The 15,493-nt window shown below is 57.4% G+C and overlaps 1 protein-coding gene across 1 annotated transcript; it reads right to left on the bottom strand.

The window, feature by feature from the left end:
* Positions 1-906: 906 nt before the first annotated feature.
* On the bottom strand, positions 907-10,811 carry Agtrap (angiotensin II receptor associated protein). The gene is made up of 5 exons (XM_026397918.2): positions 10,708-10,811; positions 5,125-5,159; positions 3,544-3,649; positions 2,343-2,535; positions 907-1,109 (listed from the first exon to the last, which is right to left on the bottom strand). Exons 1-5 carry the CDS (start codon positions 10,732-10,734, stop codon positions 994-996), a joined length of 477 nt encoding a protein of 158 aa, XP_026253703.1. The 5' UTR covers positions 10,735-10,811; the 3' UTR covers positions 907-993.
* Positions 10,812-15,493: the final 4,682 nt, after the last annotated feature.

Below are 15,493 nucleotides of genomic sequence, written 5' to 3'. Positions count from 1 at the left end.
CAAGTGAGGTGAGCCCTGGCCCTGGGATCCAAGGAGCTCTTGGACATGAGTCCGCTCTGTGGCCAGGACACAGGGGCTGCAGGACAAAGCCACCCCTTGCCTCCAGACCCAACAGTACCACTGGCTCAGGGAGCAGCTCACTGTGGACAGCGTGCTGTCACTCAGGCGTCCTGCCTGGGCCGCTCACTTTACCTGAACATCACAGTTGGCTCTGGACAGGCAAGATCAGCCCTTCCTGGGAGACACTGAAGGTACTAAGTGGCAGAGGAGGGTTCGAGCCAACACCAGGTCCTCTGATCCAGGTCCCATGCACTGCCCAGCGCCTTCTCAGCTGTGGCCTTGGCCGGGCCAAGCCGGGCTCTACCAGGTGCCCAAGGAGAAACCGCCCAGCACAGCCAGGAGGTTAAGCGTGGCCCACGATACAGCCTGGCCACAGAGTCCTCAGATTTCCATGCCTCGCTCTGCAGGCTGTGGTGGCTGCTGGGCACTGCAGACACCTCCTGCCTCTAGGCCCGGGGCCCCGCATCAAGTGACCTGAGCACAGGACCTCAGTGCCACGCTGGATGAGGTCCAGAGCTGGGAGTGACCTGAAGTGCTCAGCATTCTGCAGAAGGATGACACAGACTTGGGGAGGCCTGGGGAGGTGGCCATCACCGCTCCTGAGAGGCCTGACCCAGCCACACCCAGGAATGACGTGCCCCAGGGTCTGCGTGGCACAGTGGGAGGCAAAGAAAGCCAGGGTTCCAGCTTAGGGACAAGGGAGACTTGAGGGGAGGGGAGGCCTTGGAGGTTAGGACAGGTGTGTTCATGGGCTGGGAAGCCACGGGGGCTCCTGGCCTCTCAGGGCACTTGATTCCAGCAGCCCCTGGAACAGGGACCAGGAGACACATTCCATGTGAGGCCCAAGGAAGGGAGTCCAAGGAAGGGAAGTCGGGGACCAGGATGTCCTGGGCACCAGGAAGGTGATGCAGCAGGGCTGGCACGGGGGCTGCTTCAGTACCCTCGGGTGGCTTGACCTCTGCCCTCTGGGACTGCATAGGGGTCCGCAGGTGGCTCTGGGGATTCAATTGTCTGGTAGGCACTATGTTCCTGAGAATGTCCAAGGAAATCTGGGGGCGGGGGGTGGTGGCAGGAAAGAAAAAAACAAGAGTGAGAAATTGGGAGACGTTCTGTTGAGCCCAAACCAAGATCCATCCCCCATCCAAGGCCAGGGCTGGGCATCCTGATGCCAGGGAGAGTGGACAGTGGCAGCACCTATGAGCCTCTAGCATGCCCGGAGCAGGTGTGTTCATGGCCTCACTTTGCCAGGAAGCAGAGTCAAAGAGGTGACAGACTTGCCTGAAGTCATTCAGCTCCACATCCCCGACGCTGGGCCCTGGGGCCAGCGATCGGTCTCCAGGCTACACTCTTCCCAGAGCAGCACATGCTCAGGAATCTGAGGGACACCCAGCCTGGGCCCATGGACTTCTTTCTAGTTCCCCTCCCAGGCACAGGGATACCACATTCCTGTACCCCAGCAGCTCTGGAACTGGCGCTATTGCCGCGCCCAGAAAACCAGAGCTGGAGGTGCCAGGCAGGGCAGCAGCCTCCGAGAGCCCCGCACGCCTCACTCCCACCCCCTCTGCACGTCTGTCCTGGGCATTCAAGCACGTCCTAAAGGCTGGGGGCCTTGGTCTCCTTGTCTGTCCCCTGGGGCAGGGCTGGGCGGTGCTAAGGTTAGTGAGGACCATTCCTACACTTGCCCAGCACTCCCCCGGCCACCTGCACCTCTTCCCAAAGCAAAGATGGAAGCCCCCGCCCTGCCTCCACCCAGAGTGCAAGGGAGGTGTCAGAGGGGACAAGAAAATGGCTCAGCCCCCATGGAAGACAGGGGTACAGGGTTTCTGGGGGGTGGGGCCAGTCAGGAGGCAAGATGGCTGCCCACAAGGAAGTGACTGCCATTTGGCGCTGGCTTCCCCCAGGTCCCCAGGCCCCAGCAACCCTAGCTCTCCCCAGACACCTTGCACTATCCATCAAAGAGACCCGCATGGCAGGACAGCAGGGCTGGTGGACGCAGGGGAGGGGCTCTGGAAACTGGCCCACACCCTGCCTCGCCGGGCTCTGCACCAAGGGAAGGCCAGCCTGAGGCTGCTGCCCCCGACCCTGTGACAGCCCGACAGCGAGGAGACCACCCCAGACTGTGATGGCCGTGGCCCAGGAGCAGCGTGGCCCAGAAGCAGCGACCAGGGGAGTGCACACCCAGCCTGGTGGGGAGCCACACCACACGCCTGCCCGCGCTGGAGCCCCAGGCCCATGGGCAGGGGCCACAGCAGGGGGAGTGGGGCGGCTGGAGGCAGGCTCACCGTGGGACAGGAGGTGGCCCCCGCGCTCCCGGTACATGTGGTAGACCAGGAAGCAGGAGAAGGGCTTGAGCAGCAGGCTGAGGATGGCCATGCCGGCGCTGAAGCGGCCACTGTCCGAGGTGGCGACCACTGGGTAGAAGACACTGATGTGGATGATGTCCAGTAAGATGGTGGCCAGCAAGCCCACCAGGAACTGCAAGACACATAGCCACAGGTTTGGGGGCACTGCCCGGCTCCTGAGACACGTGGCTCCTCCTCTGCACACACCAGCCCAGAAGCCTGGCCCTGCCCTCTGCTCCTCGGGCTCTGCTGCAGCGTTGTCAGGCCAGAGGGCAGGGCCTGGAGGGGAGCAGAGCCGCCTGCCTGCAGCCTGCAGGGCTTCGGAGAGGACAATCCACCTCCCCAGGCCGCGACGGGGTCAAAGACTTGGTCTAAACCTCCAAGTTGGAAGATCCCTTGGAGCTCCTGGACACATGGCCGCCACAAAGGAACCCTTCTCTACCACTGAGGGCTGCGGCCCCCGGGAAGAGCTGGGGCGGGCTGGTGGGGGCTGGGTCAATTCTAACTTCAGTACAGAAGTGGGGCGCCCTCCAGGCCAGGTCTCCCAGCCACCTTCCCTCTCCCCCCAAGGCTCCTGCATGAGGCGATGCAAGAAGGTTTAGAAGTGCCGTGACTGGGTCAGGAGGCTCTCACCCAATCAGGGCGCTAACCCCTTGAGTGGTAACTGGAGGCCGTGGAGTGTGGCGGCAGGGGGTGGGCATTGGGGGCGTGGCTCTGGGGTATTTATTTTGTCCCTGGTGAGTGGAGTCCCTCTGCTTCCCTCCACCACACCCTTCTCCATGTCCTGCCTCACCTCCAGCCCCAGAGATGGACTGAGGCCTCTGAAACTGGGAGCCCCCCAATACTTCTCCTCTAATTGTTCTTGTAGGTCTTTCGATCACAGTGATGAAGAAGCTGTCAGAGGTCAGCCCACCTGGGGGAGTGGCCCATCTGGGGCACTGCTGGGCCCCTCCCTGGGTCTGTCTTGGGAAAAGCAATACAGACATGGGCTCCCCAGGGCACCCAGCAGGGAGCAGGCCAGCTGGCAGGCAGGTGGACAGGCAGCCTGAAGGCTGAAAATGGGGGACCAAGGAAGAGAGAGAACCGGGGTAGGTGAGAGGCGGCAGAGCCTGAAGCCCACCCCACGCCCCTCCCTGCTCACCATGCTTATGGCGTCCACAGAGTCCCGCTGAGCTACGGCCCACACGCCCAGGGCCAGGATGGTGAAGTTGGCCCAGGCATAGGAGCCCGAGAACCCCATGCAGCCCCTGGGGGAGAGACCTCTGTCCATCAGATGGCCACCGCCCTGCAGCTGCCCGCCCTTCCACAGGTCACCTCCCTCTTGCTCCAGAGTCCCAGGCCTCCTCAGAGCACAGGCCCCAGTCTGCAAGGCCAGCTGGCTGCACTTCAAACATCAGCAAGTCACCTCACCCCTCCTGACTGGGCACGGCCTCCCCCCAGGGTCTCCATGCGGCCACTCCTGGCCCAGCAGACCACTCTTGAAAACGCAGTCGGCATGTGAATCTGATGGTCACCCCTCTGCTAAAAACACCGTTTTCTCTCCCATTGAAATAAAATAGACCCTTCACAGGGCCTGCGGGGTTGGGCGAGTGCCCCAGGGGGTCTGGCCAGTACCGCCACCTTCACCTCCCTAGCCCAGCCCTGTGCAGCTCCCCAGACACTCAGCCCTGGTGATTTAGTCCCAGCTCAGATGTCAACTCCGAGACCCCGTCCCTCACTGCCCAGCGTTAAGTATGAGTTCCCTAACGCGACATCCGCTCTACCCTACAGTGCACTGCCGCTGTCTGACAGGGTGTTTACTGGTTTGCTTGTTAATCCAATGGAAACCTGCTAACCCAGGGCCCTCCGTGGGACCCAGAGGGGTTCTGCGCCTTCCATTCCGTCCTGGGGGAGGCATGTTATTGTCCTAGCCTCTCAGAGACCGAACTCCGAGGTCACTCCGCGGCTAAGAGGTGGGGCTGGGATGTGAGCAGCCTGGCTGCAGAGGCCCTGCTCCTCCCGCCTCCCTGGAGGTCCCGCCTCCCTGGAGGACAGGCCGTGGACGGCCTCAGTCTGCCTCCCGGGGCCTCCATGGCCAGCAAGCTGTGGGCGCTTCATAGATTTAAATGATGTTCACAGAGTGTCACATGCAGGAAACCTGTGCAGAGAAGCTGGGGCGCAGGCAGCTGGGCTCCGTAAGCGGTTGACTAAATCATCTCGTCTCAGGGTGTCAGGAAAGCAGGTGCCCGGCTTCCGCCCAGGCTTGCCTGCTCAGAGGCTCCAGGAGAGTGACAGGGAAACCTGCACCTGAGCTGTTCTCGCTGTGTATGTCCCTCACAGCCGTCTGCACGTGCACTGCACTTGGAAGTTTGCAAAATGCGCACGTGAGCTCTAGGGTTTCCTGTCTTGGTTTGGCAGAGACGCCCCAGGAAACTCCACAGACACAAAAGAGGCGACAGCGAGTGCTAAGTTGGCCCACTGGAGCCTTGTGTCTCTGCAGGCCCTGGGGGTGCCCGAGGAGCTGCATTCTCCCTCCCGCTCCTGCGGGGCCCTGTCCTTACCCCACTGCACAGATGGAAAGCAGGCTTCATGGGGAACTGCGGCTTGCCCTAAGTGGCCTGCCCAGGCTGACAGGGACCTGGGGACACGCGGACACAGCCCCTAGGAGACGCAAGGGCACACACCCACAGACACAGCACAGCGGGGAGCCCCTGCATGCAGGCAGACTCCCGCAGTTACTCACCAGGTTGTCAGCAGCCAGTGGACCAGGAGAATCACCTGCGGCACAAGAGGGGCAGGGAGCGGGTCTGTGAATGGGGTGTGACCACCACAGGGGAAAGGAAGCTTCCGGAGCCGGAGAACAGGAGCCCCTGCCTGGTACCTACGAGGGCTGGTCATCAAAGGAACAGCAGCAGCCCGGGTGGAGGAGGGGCATGGTGGACACCCACACCCTCCTGCTTCTAAGGGAATGGGCTCTGGAATCAGAAGAGCTTTCGGTGGAAATGGTGGGGATGGGGGGGCCAAGGGGGGAGGCAATTTCTGAGGACATGGAGGGCAGAGGGGAAGGTCACCACTGTGATTGGGAGGAAGAGCAAGTGGGGAGGAGGCCTGAGGGCCTCTGGAAGGAGCCTGGATTTCAAGCCCAGGACAGTGAAGGGAGCCCTGGGGACACAAGGCAGGGAGACATCACGGCATCACTTGTGACAAAGAAAACAAAATCCCCCTGGCTTTTTTTTGGCTTGATGTGCAGCACCAGGGATTAAACCCAGGGTGCTCTACCACTGAACTACAGCCGGCCCTTTCTAGTTATTCTTTTTGAGATGGGGGTTGCTAAGTTGTCCAGGCTGGCCTTGAACTTGTGATCCTCCTGCCCTGGCCTCCCAAGTCACTGGGATCGCAGGCATGCACCCCTGCACCCAGAAATCCCACCCTTTCCTCTACTCCTGATCATCCAAAAGGATGGTATGTGAGGAAAGGAGGGGCAGGTGTGATGGGAGGGCGGGGGCCGGTGGCCACAGTGTCCGCAGAGGGCGGCTCCCAGGCCAAGGGCCGAGTGGACAGCAAGCAGGATGGGCCAGGCCCCAGCTGCAGGGAGGGTGTGGCCGTGCTGAGATGGGGTGGGATGGCACAGGACTTTAGGAGGACAGAAGCCCCAGGTTGGGAGGGTCACTGGGGGGACAGGGTCAGGCTGGAGGGGAGGCGCTGCGGGGTCCCTCTTACTGCATACCTCACATGCCTCAGCTGGACTCGACAGCCTCGGAACACTACAGTTATCATTCCCAGTTCACAGGCGGAAAACTGGGCCCAGAGGCAAATTAAGCTGATCAAGATGCTTCAGATACTGAGGCCAAACCAGAGGCCAAACCAGAAAGTCAAATCTGGCTCCTACTGACCAGTGCTGCTGACCTCCACACTGGAGGCCCAGGCCTTCAGCCAAGAGGGGCTGTCTGGGCCTTTGAGAAATGTGGACGTCCTCTACCCGCAGGGGGCAGGGGGCGCAGATAACATCCAGAGCAGAGGCATACCCCAGAGGGGAGGCTCCAGGGGAAGCGTCCCGTCCTCCACCTTCTTTATAACTGAGCACGTCCCTTCTAAGCACGTCTGGACGGGAGCCCCTTGAGCCTGCCCATCCTTGAGGCACTGTCATCCCTGATTCACAGCTGAGAAAACTGAGGCTCAGAGTCACACAGCAGCCAGTGCAGGACCAGCATCACACCGGGCCACAAGGCCTCTCCCTGAACCAAGTGGGAAACTGAGGCAGGGGAGGCTAAGCCCCATGGGTTTCTCTTCCCAGGGGCTTAAGAAGAGTGAGCACATGGTGCTGCATTTCCCCAACATTTACCATTTTACTTGGCGTCACTGGTACCTGCTCTGTGTCTCCCTAGGGTGGGAAGGAATGTGGACGTGGATGTCAGCCGAGGACTGACATCCAGCAGAGCACACTCCCTAATCAGCAGTGGGCCCTGGGTATGTGGGGTCCACTGAGACCCTTGCTCTGTGAGAAAAGAAACCTCTGTTGACCACAGTGCTGGGTGACAGGGAGTGGGGTAGTCACAGGAGGCTTCTCCATGGAAGTGACCTTTAAGCCAAATGAAGGGGGTGACAGGCATGGCTATCCAGGGCAGAGGACAAAGGACGTGTGGACAGGGCAGCTCCTGCAAAGGCTGAGGCGGAGGGAGCATCGAGCTTTCTGAAAACTACGTAAGTCCCTGCTGCCAGAGGAGGGCAGGGCAGGAGGCTGGGAGCAGGGAGGATTCCGATCCTTATCTTAAAGCTACCCATAGTCCCTTCAGTCCCATAGGAAACTGACCCAGAGGGAAGGACCCTGCCCAAGGCCACACGGCAGGCCTTATGGTTGGGCTTGAACTGTGAGAAGACACCAAGGGAGGGGGCCCTAGTGGCAGCTCACTCCACACTCTCCTCCCAGACGACCACCTGGCCCTTCTCAGTCTGACTTCTGAGAATCGACCTCCGTGTCCACGTCTCTGGCTCCACACCAGACTGCACACCGTGAAGTCTGGAGAAACGGTGTTTCTTGGCCCTGCAAGTCCTGAAGGGGACGCAGCACATGGCCTCACCCATGCTAAGCACACGCCCTGCCTCCGACCTCCACCCGCAGCTGGCCAGCCCTGGCTTTCTATGGAGCATGGCAATGGGACCAGAGGCAGAGGCAGGGGCAGCTGCAGGGGCCACAGGCAGGTCACTGGATGACCTGTGGGAGACTCTGCCTCCAGCTGAGGGCTGTGGGCAGGAGAGGCCAGCTAAAGCCAAGCCTCTGCAGTGGAGGAATAAAACAGAACCCCAAACCCTCGGACCCTCGGAGGACACACGGCCCCCTGCACGGCATCGCTGTGGTGTCCTTAGTGTGGAAGGAACTCAGCGCTGTCACTTCTCTCAAGCCCCCGAGAAGACAAGCCCATGGAGACTGAGCCTCTGCTGCCTCCGTTTCTTATTGTTGTGCTGGGAGGTCACCCCCCCAGAGACCTAACACCCAGGACCGTCCCGGGAACCCAGCCAAACCAGGCCTGCCCTTCCTGGCACCCTGCAGCAGGAGAGGCCTGTGACTCACTGTGGACACCGGCTGGCTCTAGGGAGGTTTCTGGTAACCAACGTGATCCCGAGGCTTCTGAGAAAGAAGCAGGAAATGTGGGAGGGTTCTGAGCTACATGGAACCAGGACGGGCCCCGAGGTCAGCAGGACAGGGGAAGGCAGGGCCTGAACCCTGGACTCTCACTGCAGTGCTCAGCCAGGGGGCTGTCCCCAGACAGAGGCCAACTGACCAGGGCACTGGGGGTCACAGGCTGCTGGGGGGACAGGAGTCAGGGTGTGAGATGGAGGCAGCCTGTGTCTGGTAGGACCCATCTGTCCAACTGCCAGGGAAGCCGCCCTACCCTCTTAATACCCACAGGTCCCTGAGCAGCCCAGTGTCCTGTGCAGCAGTGACAGGAGCGATTCCCACTACTGACCTGCACCTGCCTGCTAAGGTGCTCTGTGTCCCTCCTGCCCAAACACCTGCCCCAGGTCATCCCAGGAAGTAACCCTATGGGCAGAGCTGAGGTGTGAGAGATAGGTAAATGCCCCAGAGGTAAAGCTCACCCACCTCAGAGCCCAGAGGCACATCTCGGGATCAGCGCATCCGGCCTGAGTCAACCTAAGGCTCCCTCCTGGACCCAGGCTCCTCCCTGCTCACCCTGGAAGGCAGGAGCTACTTTATCCTCTTATGTGAGGAAATGGATACTCGGGTCAAGAAACCCACTCAACTCATATAGCTAATAAGTAGCAAGGCCTGGCCTTGAATGTCTGTCTGTCTGTCCACAGGCCCGTGCCCAGCCACTGTGCGGCAATCTCAGGAAGAGCAAGGCAGGGTGGGTCGAGGAGGAGGTCTGACCCAGAGAAGGGAAGGCCAAGAAGAAACCGAGGAGCCAAGTGGGCCAAGACTCAAACCTCTACCACCAGCGGACCCGTGGGAGGAGGCAGGTGGGACTTCCCAGGGAGGCCTCAGATGAGCATGCCCTGGGAACACTGACTGTGTTCCTACCCTGAGGGCTGTCCTGAGGGGGGTGAGGCCATGGAGTGGCTAACTGCTGGGTTCCTGGAGTTCCATGTGTGGCTGTGATCCTGGCGGGTGACTTCAGAGGCAATACGGCCTTGGAAAGTCACCTGACCACCCAAAACTGCTGAGCCTACACCCAAGGAATGAAAGAGGGAGGGACTGAGGGGGCTGAGGCCCAGGGTACAGTCCCCAGCTCCCGAGGGATTTCCTACTTAAGTGCCCAAGAGCTGCCCTCCATAGGCTGGCCAGATGTGGCAAACAAAACCACAGAACACCTAGCTAATCCTGAATTTCAGACCCTGAATGATTTAGTCTGTCCCCAACACTGCCTAAGACGTACTCATAATAAAAACCTGTTGCTCTGAAACCCAAATTCAACTGCATGTCCCGTATGTCACCTGGTAACCTGGCCCCTCACGGTCCCCGGTAGCAGCTGAGACCCCGGGAGACAGGTTCTTGTTGCCGAGTCAAGGGAAGCCCCGCCAGCAGAGCTCACGCCTGGGGATGCTCTTGGCCTGTCAGGCCCATAAAACTGACATCAGCAGTCAAGGCCCAAGTCAGCCTTGACTGAAGTGGTACCCAGGAAATGCCACAGCACTCGGGTCAAATCCTGACCCGGCCACTCAGTCCCTGGGGGACCCTGACACTTCACTTCCTTGATCTGAGTTGAAGCCCACTCCTTAATAAAAAGATGGCAACGTTCCTCGGAAGTGGACTGTGATGGAGGTTACAACCTGCCCAAGGTTTGTGACTAAGTGCCCTTCCCTCTCAGTTTCTCCCCAGGGAAACATTCCATCCCCTTGTTCCAGCCCTCTCTCCCCAGGCTGCTGGCTGGAAGCTCCAGGAAAGCAGGCTCAAGCAGCACTGCATGATTAAGAAGGGAAATCTGCCCAGGGCGAGTCCCCACTCAGACCACGTGTGTGTAATGATCCAAATACAGATTACACTGCAGCTGTGTAGCCATCCCTCAGATTCCTTTAGTCCCAGACACCAACAGTGCTAAATGCTTTGTCACTCAAGCACTCAAGAGTAAGGGACGGATAGAGTCTCCGAGGAAACTCTATGGCCGGTTTAGTCCAAGGTCCACACCTTCCTGACCAAAGCTAAGTCGCCAGTCCCTCTGTTGCAAACGAAACTCGGGCACCAGACGCTGCGGGTGGGCGGCGAGAAAAGGAACAGCGCCAGGCTCAGGAAATGAAGACACCCCAGGAGGCCCCGCAGCGTGGGCCCTAGGGCCCCGGGTTGGGGTTTTCTGCTTTTAAGTAACTTCTGCAGCTTGTGCTTCTTAATTATGCAATACGGACGCTGCACTGGTAAACTCTGGAAAGCCCAAGGCTTGGGAACGTCGGATTTTCTTAATCTGACTCTGCACACAAAGGCGGCCACCAGGGCTGGACAGGGGCTCGGGAGAAACGTCTGGCCCCCTCGGGCCGGAGGGGCGGTGTCCCTCGGCGGCCCCTCCCCCTACTCCAGGGGCATTCTGGGCGCGAAGGCCGGCGCAGTCCTGGGGACCCGTCGCTGCCAGCCCGAGGGGCAGGGGACGGCCCCCTCCCTCGCCGGCCGCCCCGCGCCCCCCGGGTCTTGCCTGCGGGCTCTTGCGGGTCCCTGCCGGCCCCTGCCTGCCGCGGCCCGCGCGCACCTCCTCCTCACTGGGGTCTGTGCGGTCCCCTGGTCCCTGCTACTCCTCCTTCCCCGGACTCGGTCCTCCCACCCTCCTTCAAGGGTGCCAGCACCCTCCCGCACAGGAGGCCCGCTCCACCCCGCAGCGGCCACCTTCAAGTTCACGACCGGCAGCTCCATCCCGGCCCAGGCGGTGGGCACAACGCGACGGCCGCGGGGGCTCCTGGGCTCCGAACTCGAAAAACTAACTTGCCCGGTCCCGCCCCACCCGTTGCGCCCGAGCCAATCCCTGCTCGGCTCCTGGTCACGTGAGGCACTCGGGGGCGGGACATATGACTGCTGCCGGGTTGCCAGGAGACGGCGTCCTGCAGCTCGCTCCTCCCGCTAGGCTGCAGCCCCCACCGGTTTGTAGCCTAGAAGCTGGGCTGGTGGGCCCACCTGCGGCCGGGTGCAAGCTGCTGACATGGCACCAGTGGGTGTCTCCCCGAGGGCACCCTCTCTCCTCTGTCCTTACCCACGTAAATGGGTTATTTACAGTACCCACCCCCGTGGAAGGATAAATTAGTTAATTTATGTTGTTAAAGAAAAAAAAATTATTCGAGCACTCGTTTAAAGCAGTAAGGAGGCTGTTCAAAAATAGAACTGCAATAGGGAGGGAGACGGGACTCAACTGCAAACAAGGGTTAGTGGAGATTATTGCTAAAAACCATGAATGAAAAATTGATGAGGAGACACCAAGAGCAAGGCGATTCTTGCTACAGGGAGCAGCATTCTTGCTATAATTGGGTCATGCAGACAGGGCAGGACAGGAAGATAGAAGGCCAAGGTCAGTTCCTGGTCAAAAGCTATGGAGACCCCTACCATTTTGGAGGCTGAGGCAGGAGGATTCTCTGCACCCTGGAATTCAAACCAGCCTAGTGAGACCTTGTCTCCAAGAACAAACAAAAACAGAGGTGGGCGTGTAGCAAAGAATGAAAAACAAAACAAAACCCAGGGCTCGGTGCAGCCCAGCTAAAGCTTAGTCTAGAAGACAGTGCCTGGCACCTTATTAAATGGGCATCAGTACACAAGGAGCCAACTGGTTGGAACCCATTTAAGTCAACATGCCAAAAGTTTTAGGAAGCTGTATCCAGAAAACCAGCAGAAATTCTTCCCTACATAAACCCTCAATTGTGCTGGGAGGAAATGAGGAGAATGGGATTGTCTCCCTGCCGTCTTGGGTGTGGCCACTCTCAGTGTTCTTGCTCTGTTTCCAGGAGGGTAAAAACCAGGTGGGAACCCACAAAACTGCCTGGACAGGTCCTCTGATAATATCCAGACCCAAGGTCTCCCCGCATACAAAGAAAGGATTCTCTGCCTAGGTGAAGAGAGTTTTGCGGCCTTAGAGGCAAAGCCCCTCTGGCCTTCCCCTGCCCTCCTGTCTCCTTCCCTTTGCTGTCTCCCTGAAGTGCATCATAGAAACCCTCACTGAAACCCAAACTCCTTTCCCCCAGATGCATCCTGGAAACTAGAATCCCTGTCCCCCAAAGCAAGCCATAAAGCCTAGAAAGTTCTCCCTTTTCCGTTCTCCCTGGAGGACATTCATTCCAGAGGGGGCCCTAAAATGTACCCTATTTTTAAGGGCTAAGGATGTAGCTTAGTGGTAGAGCATTCGGTTACCATGTCTGAGGCCATGGATTTCATCCCCAGTACAAGGGGGAAAAAAGAGTACCTAAGAGTACCTAAGGAGTCCTGCCCCAGACCAGGAGGAGGAATGACACAGAGGCTAAAAAGAATTTGAATGGGGCTGGGGACATAGCTCAGTTGGTAGAGTGCTTGCCTTGCATGCACAAGGCCCTGGGTTAGATCCCCAGCACCACAAAAAGAAAAAAGAGGGAGAGAGAGAGAGAGAGAGAGAGAGAGAGAGAGAGAGAATTTAAATGTACAGGCCTTGCTGGTCCCACTTATCTGTCACCCTCAGATCCCATTTCTGCACAGTTCTCTGTTCTTCATCACACTGAAGCATAAAAGCAGCCAGTTTTCCTTAGGATTTGGGTCTTTATTGCTGAAGGCTCCCGTGTCTCATAGAATCTTTTTTTTTTTTTTATGAAATCTTTTTTTTTTATTTTATTATTGGTCGTTCATCATAGAATCTTGATTAAATAAATCTGCTATGATTTTCTCTTGCTAAACTATATTTTGTGTTACAGGCTGTGCCCTTTATGGAAGGGGAGGAAAAGAATCCCACCTTCCCCCACCCACGTGTGCAATAAAACCGTGGTCACTTTGTAAGGAGAAGATCAGGATTAGTTAGAAGGGACATTAAGTACTTCTTTTGTAGCAGACACAAACAACCCTAGCTAGGGTAGGCACATTTCTTACTCCTGTGCACAAGTTAAGAGAAGTTCCACTGCTTGGCTGAAAGACCCATGTACTCCTTGGCACTGAAGCTGAGTTGGGCGCCCAGGAGTATGGGCTCCAGGACCCTGACATCTAACCACTGAGCTCCACAGCCTACGGAGCAGGCAATACCGGCCAGGCCGGGATGAAGAGGACAGAGCCAGGCGAGGAGGGCCTACAAAACACAAGGCAGGTCTGTGGAGTGTGCCACTCACACACTGATGCTGTGTTCCTCCCAAGCAGCTGGCATAGGAGGGAGGCGGGGGAGAGTGCCCGGAGAACTCCAGCTGGCGGGTGGGCCTGGGGGAGGCAGCCAAAGCACAGAGGAACAAAGGAACCCTAAACTGTGTTCTCAGAGGAGCCCAGTCCTCCTCACCATGACTCATTGTTGGCCCTGGAAGGACAAATGACCTCCACATTCCACAAGGCTTCCGCTCACATCTTTTTTTTTTTTTTTTTTTTTTAGAGAGAGAGAGAGAGAGAGAGAGAGAGAGAGAGAGAATTTTTAATATTTATTTTTTAGTTCTCGGTGGACACATCTTTGTTGGTATGTGGTGCTGAGGATCGAACCCGGGTCGCACGCATGCCAGGCGAGCGCGCTACCGCTTGAGCCACATCCCCAGCGCGCGCTCACATCTTTAGTGAGCACCCTTTTGGAATTCAGGTGTAAATGTTTAGTGTCCCCCCGCCGCCCATCCTGTATGTTTCTGTCTCTTCAACAAAGAAATTGACTGTGGAATGCTGGGATTGAACCCAGAGGCACTTTACCACTGAGCTCCATCCCCAGTCCTTTTTTAAAATTTTTAAATCTTGAGAAAAGGTCTTGATAAATTGCTGCTGCTGACCTTGAACTGTTTTTTTTTTTTTTTAGGGGGGGGGGAGAGAGAGAGAGAATTTCAATATTTATTTTTCAGTTTTCAGCGGACACAACATCTTTGTTTGTATGTGGTGCTGAGGATCGAACCCGGGCCGCACGCATGCCAGGCGAGCGCGATACCGCTTGAGCCACATCCCCAGCCCCTGACCTTGAACTTGAGATCCTCCTGCCTCAGTCTTCTGAGTCTCTGGTATTATAGGTATGTGTCACTGTGCCTGGCTTGCACAACTTCTTGGATAAATACCTAGAAGTGAAATGGCAGATCATATGGCAGTATATTTTAACTTATTTTTTGGGGAGTTGTACCGGGGATTGAAGTCAGGGGCCACATCCCCAGCCCTATTTTGAATTTTATTTTGAGACAGGGTTCACTGCGTTGCTTAGCACCTTGCTGTTGCTGAGGCTGGCTTTGAACTCACAGTCCTCCTGCCACAGCCTCCTGAGCTGCTGGGTTCACAGGCGTGTGCCACAGTGCCCAGCATATGTTTAACTTTTTAAGAAACTGCAACACGGTTCTCGAGACACTTGTACCATCCTATTTTATTGTTTCCATAGCACTTCTCAGTATCTGAAAAGATTACCTGACCTATTTATTTGTACCCACCACCACCTAGACTATAAGCCCTGGGAAGGTTTCTCCTCTGGAGTGCCTTGTCCTGAGCCTGGCACACAGTAGGTGCTCAGGGAGTGAACTGAATCACATGTGTGCCACTTCCTCCTATCACAAGCACCTGCCACCAAACTTGCTGCTTGTCCTCAAGTTGCTTCTGAGCCCAAGCTCTGCGCAGAAACTCTCTCCATCAGCTGGTGGTAAAGCCCGCGGCTGATAAGGGCCAACACAGCCGTTTCTTTCTCATGGTTTCTTGTGTCTTTCAGATAAAGTGTGTTTTGGACTCCTGCCCAGCCTCCTCTTGTCAGAGTGATCTTGGGCGAGTTATTTAGCCACTTTGAAGCTCACGTTGTGGTGGGGATCACATTGAGGGAGGAGACAAGAAGCAAAAGATAGGCAGAAAGGAGATGAAGGGAAAGGAGGCCGTGACTTTAACCTCAAAGCTTGTGCCGAGGTTGCCCACCCCTTCACCCCCCTCCCCAGGCCTGGCCCTCTGGACTCTCTGGAAAACCTACACATCTTCATTCACAAACTCACCTGCCTATGGAAACCGCCCTGCGCACTGTTAATTAGTCCACGGCTACAGCTCTGTGTGTTTTAGAACAGCCTGAGCAAATCCTATCCCCCAGGGGACTTGGCCACATGGTCTACTGATCAGACAGCGGAGAAGACTTCAACCTGAGGATACGGAGTCACCGACCACCACAAACCATCTGGGATGGCGAGGCTGATGTCGTCCCCGCACACCTTCCTGTGCTCACCCCCCATCAGGGTTCTTTTAAAAGAAGAGCCCCAGACCCCAAAAGTATGTCTCCCGCTGGAGATGGCCCGCATTCTCCCTTGAACGTGAGCTCCTGGATTTCCTGATAAATCTCTGCTTCTGCCTCTGTATGACATTTCGTGAAACCCTTTTTTATGATATTTGTCAAGGATGCCATTGTCCTGTGATGAGTCCTCTCTGGGACCTCCTCAGATCCCCTCCAGGGATGATGTGGGGTCACTTATGTAGGGTGCCTGGCACAGCTCCTGGGTGGCACCTGATGAGCAAGGGCTGTCCCGCTGCTGCACTAAAA

Source organism: Urocitellus parryii, chromosome 11 (assembly GCF_045843805.1).
Source record: "Urocitellus parryii isolate mUroPar1 chromosome 11, mUroPar1.hap1, whole genome shotgun sequence".
Taxonomy (NCBI): domain Eukaryota; kingdom Metazoa; phylum Chordata; class Mammalia; order Rodentia; family Sciuridae; genus Urocitellus; species Urocitellus parryii.
This window is presented reverse-complemented; position numbering and strand designations above follow the sequence as displayed.

What these genes read in the sequence shown, in the direction of transcription:
- Agtrap (XM_026397918.2), bottom strand. Translation starts at nt 10,734, where the DNA reads ATGGAGCTGCCGGTCGTGAACTTGAAG. An exon ending in TGCCGGTCGTGAACTTGAAG is followed by an intron (nt 5,160 to 10,707) that starts GTGGCCGCTGCG and finishes CTTGTGCCGCAG; the next exon opens with GTGATTCTCCTGGTCCACTG. An exon ending in GGGCCACCTCCTGTCCCACG is followed by an intron (nt 1,110 to 2,342) that starts GTGAGCCTGCCT and finishes CCCCGCCCCCAG; the next exon opens with ATTTCCTTGGACATTCTCAG.